Below are 11,456 nucleotides of genomic sequence, written 5' to 3' on the forward strand. Positions count from 1 at the left end.
AATCATTCAGAATCTCAAGTTCATTCGGAAGTTCACAAGTAACTACCCGAAAAGTGCTGTGTGGGAATTCTTGATTGAATGAATTCCTACTTCGCGTAAGAAGTTAAGCCAAATTAACCCCTCATTGGCAGAAGAAACTGAGAGAAGCCCAACTACGGCTGATTACCTTTACAGGTCACATTTGATTTCACCTTTGATTATTTTTCGGTGGACCACTGAAACGTTAGAATCCAAAAATTCCAACGGCATTCCAAAGAGTAAATTTAAATTTATTAACAACGCACAAAAATAAACAAAATTGCGAACCTATGGAATTTAATTTTTGGAAAATACCCTACTTTTGACCATAATCCAAGCTAGAAAATAAGGATGATCTTGATCAGTTACATTTATCCTAAGACACATTTTAAGTTTAAAAAGCACTTCATCCGTCGCTTGATGCTGATATAATAAATCGCCTATATCTTCAGCAGTTGTTGAGATTTTCATTTGAATACGGAGAATCTCGAATTAGTTCAGGTTCCAATTAAATAAAAAAAAAAATAATAATTTCTTTTAAAACCGGGAATGGGGGTCCCCTTAATTGTACCTTTTGCACCAACATTTTTATGGTTATTAGCAATTACATTCAACTTACCAATACCGGACGTCGGGCCAGTGGCATTGCTAAAAGTGCAAATGAATGCAGGAAATGAAAACGATTAGCAGTCTCGAACACGGCCTTTGATTCCATTTGTTCTTGGGCATCGATAATCTTGACCAAATAATGTTTTCCATATGCACCCATTATAACGGCAGTTGCACCGCTTAAACCGGCTAAACGAACAAAGTGATAATTGCTACCAGCAATTTCCCACAAATTCAATGGTTTTGGTGGAGCTACGACAACATCCTGTATGGCTTGTTTTGGTTTCAGTCCCTATTGTTAATCAAAGTAAAGGAGACTTATTACACACAAAGAACAGAGCAACAAAATACACGGGACAAACTTACAGAACCCTTAAGAACGGCTGAAGCTGAATTGATTACAGCTTGACTGATGGGATTTCCAAGAGTTAAATAGTTCAAAGTTTCACCCCAAGACATTGTATCGGCTAACAATTATAGTTTTTCGTTCAAGAATTTTAACGAATTGTTTGTTGGGGGAACTCTAATTCTGGTGAATCCGAAAACAAGAATCCAGATGATGATGGCTTCCAGTTATATGACAGACGAATCTCCTATTCTGCTTCTTTTTAATTCCCATGCAGTTTGAAATGATAACAAGTTTTCGGACAAAAATAATCTGATTGCTTCATACAGTCAGGCCAAAATGAGTTACTGATTTGTTTTGAAATATTAATAGTGAAAATATAATAAATCAATAAAAAATAAATTTCAGCTGGATAAATAAAAATAAATCAAATAAAAATAAAATTTAGCTGGATAATAAAATATTTTTACTTTTGTTGCCCCTTAAAAAAATAAAAACTAAGGAAATGGAAAAAAAATATGAACGATTTAAACCTTTAAAGACAGGTTGACAACATTGCTTGAAAGTAAATTGTACAAACAGCTGGACTGTTGCTACTACCTCATCGGATATCACCAGTACTTATCCAATCTTGTTTTGTTTCTGAAGCAGGCCTTCTTGAGAAAGGGAAAGGAATCGGGATTTTGTGGAGAATTTCTATACTATATACAAATTAATTATAATGTCTCTCTCACCTGAATACCTGCATTGTTGGTAGTTTTTTTTTTCGAAAAATCCATCGCCTGACGAGGCTAAAATTGATTCAACATCAGCATCCATTTAGACTGTTTTGCAAATCGAATTCAACAGAACTTATTGATGCACTTCTAGCCCGAAGCATGAATGTTTTTCTTCCTATGGGTATGGATAAAAAGAGGAATTTCAGTTTCTCCAAAACTCCTGTAATTCGATAAAAATAATAATATTTATTAATTGAAGAAATTGTTTGAATATAACGAAGCAATGTGATTTCATAAGGTAAAATTAAATGATGTAGATAGTTGTAGATTTTGAAGATCTTCTTCAAACCTTATAAAATCACCATAAGAAAGCTACATTGAATGTTTGTTACCTAAGTGTTACAACTTTTTTCAGATCAAAAATGCTTGCGGTCAAGGGATCCGGTTAGGGCAATCACGCTTTTTGATCTAGACCAAAAATCACACAAGCTTCTATATGAAGGCCTTTTACAAAAACACTTTCTTATTTCCACGAAGTCACTTTATCAAGTCATTTAAGCAATTCCTCACAGAGACTCATGGATATTCAATTAAAGCAATGTTAAACGACATGTACATTAGAACTTTTTTAAGGGTTAATCTACTTTAAGAGGATTTATTTGACAAATATGTAATGGAATTGAAAATTAATATTAATATGTATGGTACTTTAAAAAAAAAAGCATTTATAATATTAATAAGGAGGTGGGTAATGTCATAAATGGACCTTTTTAATTGTGTCTTCTAGCACTAAGATGTTGTACTCATTCTTGAGTACAAACGCATCAAATATCTTCCAGCCGTCACATAGCCAAATTAGTTCTACACCCAATGAAAATATGTTGGTACATCTCTAGCATCCGTATCAGTAACTTTGAGCAGATCCAATTGCAATGCACACTGTTTGCATTTTCATCCTTTCCCTCGAATATTTTGGTCAACGTATTCAATACAGTTTCATCAAATTGCGCTAGGCTGGGTTTGTGTCGCCAACTTGTTACATTCGGCCTAATGCAGCGTTATGGTGGGGTTCCACACTAGCTCAGGAGGGAGCGTTTTTTAAGGGGGTTTTTAACCCTGCCACCATCAACACACAAAGGAAATTTGGATCAACACAAGACAAAGACGAATACAAACACAACATAAAACCATGACACAGGAGCTTGGTGGAATCTGCTCCTCCACTTTGCCCACCCATCCTTGACCCTTTTTATCCTAAATTTAAACTGAATTATAAAGGGACCCGTATTCCACTTACACTTGCTCACTCACAACATATTCTTAGTTTTGCTCTCACAGAGAAGAAATTAACACAACATTTTTTAAATTTACACTCTAACATAAAAACAATTTATTGAAATTGTCATTTTCCTTAATAATGTGGCCGAAAATTGTTGTTATGGCTGTCGACCTGGCCAAAATTAGCTGTTGTGTTGCGGTGGCCGATAAAAATGATCTGACCCCTCCGTTGTGTTTGGCGTGGTGGCCAGTTGACGCCTTTAAATCCTTTTTTGTTGGCGATATCTACAAACATAGAAAACGCACAAACCACTCATAAAATTGTAGATTTTGAAGATCTTCTTCAAACTTTATAAAATCATCATAAGAACATAAAAAGCTACATTGAATGTTTGTTACCTAAATGTTAAAACTTCTTTCAAACAAGAAAAGCTTGCGGTCTAGACCAAACATCACACAAACCTATATATGAAGGACTTTTACAAAAGCGCTTTCTTGTTTCCATGAAGTCGCTCTCTCAAGTCATTTAAGCAATTCCTCACAGAGATACATGGATATTCAATTAAAGCGATGCTAAGGTTAGTAAAGTAGCTTTTAGTGCTATGAGAAGTTTTTGGTTGTCGCAGTCAAAAAATTTAAAAAAAAATCGGCTTCCGCAATCAAATCTCGCACTTTATAATTGCTTAGATTTTTTGAACAAATGGTCACAGGCAGCGGTAACAGTTCTTGTAGCCGTCAAACTATTCTGCTCATCATCTTGAACAGAGAGGTTATCTAATGCGAAAAGAACGTCATGGTTGTAGATCGCAGTTACTTGTCCAAAGGGAGATGTTTGGTAGTTATACTTTGTAATAACTCAGACAAAATTGCGTTTTGAGCAAGTGTGGAGCCATTTTTTCGTCTTCATCCAGCTCTGAATCCAAATCAAAGACTTGTTTAAGAAATATGGTTGATGCAAGGGTCTTTGTCTTCCCAGATTGCTCTTAATATGTATGGTATTTTCAAAAAAAAAAAACATTTATAATATTAATAAGGAGGTGGGTAATGGCATAAATGATCCGAATGTCATCTTCAAAATAGGAAGGAAAATTCACATTCATTGTTCTTCCCTCAGGGTATTGGTCTATATACTTTGCTTGGACGGGGTGTCTGTCAAAAATGTACAGATTAATGTTTAAATGTAATGGTTGCAGTTTCTTCAGGACCTTTTTAATTGTGTCTTCTAACACTAAGGTGTTGTACTCATTCTTGAGTACAAACGCAACAAATATCCTCCAGCCGTCATATAGCCTAATTAGTTCTACAACCAATGAAAATATGTTGGTACATCTCTAGCATCCGTATTAGTAACTTTGAGCAGATCCAATTGCAATGCACACTGTTTGCATTTTTCATCCTTTCCCTCGAATATTTTGGTCAACGTATTCAATACAGTTTCATCAAATTGCTCTAGACTGGCTTGTTACATTCGGCCTAATGCAGCGTTATGATGGGGTTCCACACTAGCTTAGGAGGGAGCGTTTTTTTCAAGGGGGTTTTTAACCCTGCCACCATCAACCCTAGGGAATGAACACACAAAGGAAATTTGGATCAATACAAGACAAAGACGAATACAAACACTACATAAAACCATGACACAGGAGCTTGATGGAATCTGCTCCTGCACTTTGCCCACCCATCCTTGACCCTTTTTATCCTAAATTTAAACTGAATTATAAAGGGACCCGTATTCCACTTACACTTGCTCACTCACAACATATTCTTAGTTTTGCTCTCACAGAGAAGAAATTAACACAACATTTTTTAAATTTACACTCTAACATAAAAACAATTTATTGAAATTGTCATTTTCCTTAATAATGTGGCCGAAAATTGTTGTTATGGCTGTCGACCTGGCCAAAATTAGCTGTTGTGTTGCGGTGGCCGATAAAAATGATCTGACCCCTCCGTTGTGTTTGGCGTGGTGGCCAGTTGACGCCTTTAAATCCTTTTTTGTTGGCGATATCTACAAACATAGAAAACAACGCACAAACCACTCATAAAATTGTAGATTTTGAAGATCTTCTTCAAACTTTATAAAATCATCATAAGAACATAAAAAGCTACATTGAATGTTTGTTACCTAAATGTTAAAACTTCTTTCAAACAAGAAAAGCTTGCGGTCTAGACCAAACATCACACAAACCTATATATGAAGGACTTTTACAAAAGCGCTTTCTTGTTTCCATGAAGTCGCTCTCTCAAGTCATTTAAGCAATTCCTCACAGAGATACATGGATATTCAATTAAAGCGATGCTAAGGTTAGTAAAGTAGCTTTTAGTGCTATGAGAAGTTTTTGGTTGTCGCAGTCAAAAAATTTAAAAAAAAATCGGCTTCCGCAATCAAATCTCGCACTTTATAATTGCTTAGATTTTTTGAACAAATGGTCACAGGCAGCGGTAACAGTTCTTGTAGCCGTCAAACTATTCTGCTCATCATCTTGAACAGAGAGGTTATCTAATGCGAAAAGAACGTCATGGTTGTAGATCGCAGTTACTTGTCCAAAGGGAGATGTTTGGTAGTTATACTTTGTAATAACTCAGACAAAATTGCGTTTTGAGCAAGTGTGGAGCCATTTTTTCGTCTTCATCCAGCTCTGAATCCAAATCAAAGACTTGTTTAAGAAATATGGTTGATGCAAGGGTCTTTGTCTTCCCAGATTGCTCTTAATATGTATGGTATTTTCAAAAAAAAAAAACATTTATAATATTAATAAGGAGGTGGGTAATGGCATAAATGATCCGAATGTCATCTTCAAAATAGGAAGGAAAATTCACATTCATTGTTCTTCCCTCAGGGTATTGGTCTATATACTTTGCTTGGACGGGGTGTCTGTCAAAAATGTACAGATTAATGTTTAAATGTAATGGTTGCAGTTTCTTCAGGACCTTTTTAATTGTGTCTTCTAACACTAAGGTGTTGTACTCATTCTTGAGTACAAACGCAACAAATATCCTCCAGCCGTCATATAGCCTAATTAGTTCTACAACCAATGAAAATATGTTGGTACATCTCTAGCATCCGTATTAGTAACTTTGAGCAGATCCAATTGCAATGCACACTGTTTGCATTTTTCATCCTTTCCCTCGAATATTTTGGTCAACGTATTCAATACAGTTTCATCAAATTGCTCTAGACTGGCTTGTTACATTCGGCCTAATGCAGCGTTATGATGGGGTTCCACACTAGCTTAGGAGGGAGCGTTTTTTTCAAGGGGGTTTTTAACCCTGCCACCATCAACCCTAGGGAATGAACACACAAAGGAAATTTGGATCAATACAAGACAAAGACGAATACAAACACTACATAAAACCATGACACAGGAGCTTGATGGAATCTGCTCCTGCACTTTGCCCACCCATCCTTGACCCTTTTTATCCTAAATTTAAACTGAATTATAAAGGGACCCGTATTCCACTTACACTTGCTCACTCACAACATATTCTTAGTTTTGCTCTCACAGAGAAGAAATTAACACAACATTTTTTAAATTTACACTCTAACATAAAAACAATTTATTGAAATTGTCATTTTCCTTAATAATGTGGCCGAAAATTGTTGTTATGGCTGTTGACCTGGCCAAAATTAGCTGTTGTGTTGCGGTGGCCGATAAAAATGATCTGACCCCTCCGTTGTGTTTGGCGTGGTGGCCAGTTGACGTCTTTAAATCCTTTTTTGTTGGCGATATCTACAAACATAGAAAACAACGCACAAACCACTCATAAAATTGTAGATTTTGAAGACCTTCTTCAAACTTTATAAAATCATCATAAGAACATAAAAAGCTACATTGAATGTTTGTTACCTAAATGTTAAAACTTCTTTCAAACAAGAAAAGCTTGCGATCTAGACCAAACATCACACAAACCTATATATGAAGGACTTTTACAAAAGCGCTTTCTTGTTTCCATGAAGTCGCTCTCTCAAGTCATTTAAGCAATTCCTCACAGAGATACATGGATATTCAATTAAAGCGATGCTAAGGTTAGTAAAGTAGCTTTTAGTGCTATGAGAAGTTTTTGGTTGTCGCAGTCAAAAAATTTAAAAAAAAATCGGCTTCCGCAATCAAATCTCGCACTTTATAATTGCTTAGATTTTTTGAACAAATGGTCACAGGCAGCGGTAACAGTTCTTGTAGCCGTCAAACTATTCTGCTCATCATCTTGAACAGAGAGGTTATCTAATGCGGAAAGCACGTCATGGTTGTAGATCGCAGTTACTTGTCCAAAGGGAGATGTTTGGTAGTTATACTTTGTAATAACTCAGACAAAATTGCGTTTTGAGCAATTGTGGAGCCATTTTTTCGTCAGCTCTGAATCCAAATCAAAGACTTGTTTAAGAAATATGGTTGATGCAAGGGTCTTTGTCTTCTCAGATTGCTCTTAATATTTATGGTATTTTCGCAAAAAGCATTTATAATATTAATAAGGAGGTGCGTAATGTAATAAATGATCCGAATGCCATCTGCAAAATAGGAAAGAAAATTCACATTCATTGTTCTTCCCTCGGGTATTGGTCTATAAACTTTGCTTGGACGGGGTGTCTGTCAAAAAAGTACAGACTAATTTTTAAATGTAATGGTTGCAGTTTCTTTAGGACCTTTTTAATTGTGTCTTCTAGCACTAAGGTGTTGCACTCCTTCGTAAGTAAAAACGCAACAAATATCCTCCAGCCGTCACAAAGACCAATTAGTTCTACACCCAATGAAAATATGTTGGTACATCTCTATCATCCATATCAGTAACTTTGAGCTGATCCAATTGCAATGCACACTGTCTGTATTTTTCATCCTTTCCCTTAAATATTTTGGTCAACGTATTTAATACAGTTTCATCAAATTGCTCTAGGCTGGGTTTGGGTCGCCAACTTCGTACGGTACTTCCGCTGGGTAATGAGAATCCTAGTTCATTTATCATGCGATCATAGTTCTCGTGCGAGAGAAGATACACATGCTGAATAACATCAGTCTCTGTATAAGGTGCAATCGAGGAGGAGCCGCAAATCTTGAGAAGGAAAATTTGCACTCTGAAGAAGGGAATCATATTTCTTTTGAAGTAAATTTTTACTTTCCTCAGCGATGGAAAGTTTTTCTTCGAGAGCAGCATATTTTTTCTTGAAGAGTAGCGTATTCTGCTTCAAGAACAGACAATGGATCTAATGTAACCTCTTCCGCAGTGAAATGATCTACATTTGAAATATCTGCATGAACGTTATTATTGCCAGTATCTGTGCCATCTTGTTTACAATCAACTAAAGGAATATACATAAATAGAAATACATTTTAATTAAGGTGTTAATAGAGGAGAAACGGCGTTCGAATAATGCAGGGAGAAACTGGTAAGGAAATGGGCAGTGGTTATATATATATATATATACTAGCATATACCCGCTACTTCGTTAGCGAATGTGGGATGTATTTAAAACCCTATATCGAACATTATTAAAATTTTAGAACGATTTAGTACGTATGTTCTGCCATAGTATGTTCTCAAATCTACCTCTATATCTCAACCCTACATACCCATTCCGACCGCAACAGAAATCTACATTTAGTGTAATTTTTTACCATTTGTACTCTTGTAATACTTATTTTGAAAAAAAATCTAATATAGCAGTAGTACGAATTTCCAAAACTTCCTACTTAACCCAAACATACACTCCCACAGTGATCCTAAATCCAAGTTTCAGGATTCCAACTATATTGATTCACCCACAATTCAAATTGTAGCAAATTCAGTACATAGTTGTATCAATGTCCAAAACTTCCTGCATACCTCAATCCTACACTCACACAGTCATCCTAAATCCAAGTTTCAGGATTCCAACTTTATCGGTTGACCCATAATTCAATTTGTACCAAATTTAGTACACAGTAGTACCAATTTCCAAAACATTCTACATACCCAAATCCTACCTCCCACACTGATACTAAATCCAAGTTTCAGGATTCCAACTCTATTGGTTTAGTATAGTTGTACCAATGTCCAAAACTTCCTACATACCTCAATCCTACACCTCCAAAGTAATCCTAAATCAAAATTTCAGGATTCCAACTCTATCGGTTCACCCACAATTCAAATTGTACCAAAGTTAGTACACAGTAGTACCACTTTCCAAAACTTCCTACATGCCTCCATCCTACATCCCCACAGTGAACCTAAATACAAGTTTTAGGATTCCAACTCTATAGGTTCACCCACAATTCAAATTGTACCAAATCTAGTACACAATAGACCAAAACCTCCTTCTTACCCCAAACCTACACCCCTACAGTGATACTAAATCCAAGATTCAGGATTCCAACTCTATCTCTTCACCCATAGTTTAAATTGTACCAAATTTAGTACATATTCGTACTTTTCGGATATTCAGAGTTCGAATTTCCAAAAACCCTTTAGTACATCTATCCTACACTCAATCAACGACCACCAACCCAAATTTCAGAGTTCTAGCTCCACCGGTTCGCCAAATACAAATTTTATCACATTTAGTACTTTTCGTACCGTTCTAGTACGGATTTCTAAAAACCCAGCCTTATCTGTCCCATTTGGACCAAGAGAGACCCTCACACAAAATTTCAAGATTCTAGCTTCAGCCATTTCGTCTGGGCGTTGATGAATCGTCAAATCAGTCAGTCAACCACTTTACTCTTTTATTTATTTATATATATATATGCATTAAACATAGGGATACTGTATACGACAGTCTGTAGTGTATTTTTTAGTATATTACAAAAAAAAATATTTTTGATTTAATCACCCTTATTCCAGATGTTGATGATTTTTTCATCGTTATTTTATTTGACGACTGAAGTGCTTGAAAGATTTTTTATGAAAGTTAAAAAAATGGACTGTCGGGATACATGATTTTAGACTCTACTCAATACGCTAAGCAAAATTTCGAGTTAATAGAAACAACGAAAAATATTTATATATTGGAGCTATATAAATCTAAGTAGATTTCTACAAAATCTAGTAAGCTTTGGAAAAATGGACATAACATTGTTATATCTAACGATACTATTTTTGGGAGCTATATATATACCGATTTTGATCAATTTCAGAGCCCCCGTCTTTGGGCCAAATAAAGTTTCATCCCATTCGGATTATAAGGTGATCTGTATAATGTTTATTAAAATATATAAACGAAGGGACATGCATAAATCGACCCAAAAACGTTTGTTTTCCGACAAACAGTCGACACGTCGTCGACATTCGGAATAGGGGTGAATAAATATAATTATGAAATGAAATTCAATGTTCTGCTCGAAAGCATAATTTAGTACAGATGTCTTCATACAGTGCCCATATTGATTGTAGAATATGTAGAAAGACGACTTACCTTCATTCTTATCCTCTAAATAATTTAAATTATGATCATAAACAGTGGAGTTGGTAAAAATACGCAAGGCCAAGCTGTACTTAGAAGCATCTTTTGATTTTTCCTTCCGCTAAATATATCCGATTTTAAATGTCGGTAACATAAATGTGACGAATTTGTTATTGGTATTCCATACACGACCTCCAGTATTCCCTTCCATGAAGGCCTCACTGCGTGCATGGAAATCTCTGGATTTCGGTTTGTTTTCTTCAGTCCATATTCACAATCAGGGACACAACAGGATCTAATATAAGACATCGTCCTATATTATAGGTTGACATCAATATCATTAAATTTTAAAAATTTTGAACATAAATATAAAAACAATATAAGAAATTCAATATCATACAATCCAATTCGATTCGTGACAGGTGTATGTCGAAATGCAGACATAAATGGGAAACACGTAAGAGGCCTCAGTCTTGGCTTTTTTATTTGGCATTCTTCTTTTTTTTGTAAAGAATAAAAGAGAACGGCGTCAAATCAAAATCAAGTTTGATTGAGTTATTCCTTTATAAATTGATTTCATACAAAGCTAACTTAACATACCAGGCCTCCGGCTTAAAATTCCTTGTGCATTAGAACTTTTTACCGGGGTTAACCTACTTTATAAGGATTTATTTGACATATATGGAAAGGAAATGGCAATTGAAACCCACTGGGTTAACGAAATCCGGTTAAATGTAAACGTTCTATAAGGCCGATTAGTGTAATGCAAACTAAAGAGTAGTTTAGATAAATTAAGATTTTCTAAAATGCCCCAAATGTGGTTCCGGCAAATTTTATTCAATTTTGGAAATATCAAGGTGTGAAAAATACCAAACCAAAAGCACCAATATACCATACCATGTATATACAGTATTCCCCGCTTAATTATCTTCCACGGTTAATTAATCCAGTTTCAGAATACCCAGTTATTTTCAGTACAATCCCTCACAAAATTGCACGTTTAATTACCCCCCTTTTAATTACCCATTTCATTTATTTGCCAGTAAATAACCTACCCCAAAGTAACTGTACCTTTAAATCTGTCCCATGTAATTACCCAATGTATTTTTTTAAATCT

General features: G+C 35.4%; 1 protein-coding gene across 1 annotated transcript; it reads right to left on the minus strand.

The window, feature by feature from the left end:
* Positions 1-628: 628 nt before the first annotated feature.
* On the minus strand, positions 629-1,098 carry LOC133324069 (transmembrane protein 256-like). Its single transcript, XM_061532954.1, has 2 exons — positions 994-1,098; positions 629-919 (listed from the first exon to the last, which is right to left on the minus strand). The coding sequence occupies exons 1-2, from the start codon at positions 1,084-1,086 to the stop codon at positions 629-631; spliced, it is 384 nt and encodes a 127-aa protein (XP_061388938.1). The 5' UTR covers positions 1,087-1,098.
* Positions 1,099-11,456: the final 10,358 nt, after the last annotated feature.

This window comes from Musca vetustissima, unplaced genomic scaffold (assembly GCF_032173495.1).
Source record: "Musca vetustissima isolate MV318-11 ecotype Yass unplaced genomic scaffold, APGP_CSIRO_Mvet_v1 utg14471, whole genome shotgun sequence".
Classification (NCBI taxonomy): domain Eukaryota; kingdom Metazoa; phylum Arthropoda; class Insecta; order Diptera; family Muscidae; genus Musca; species Musca vetustissima.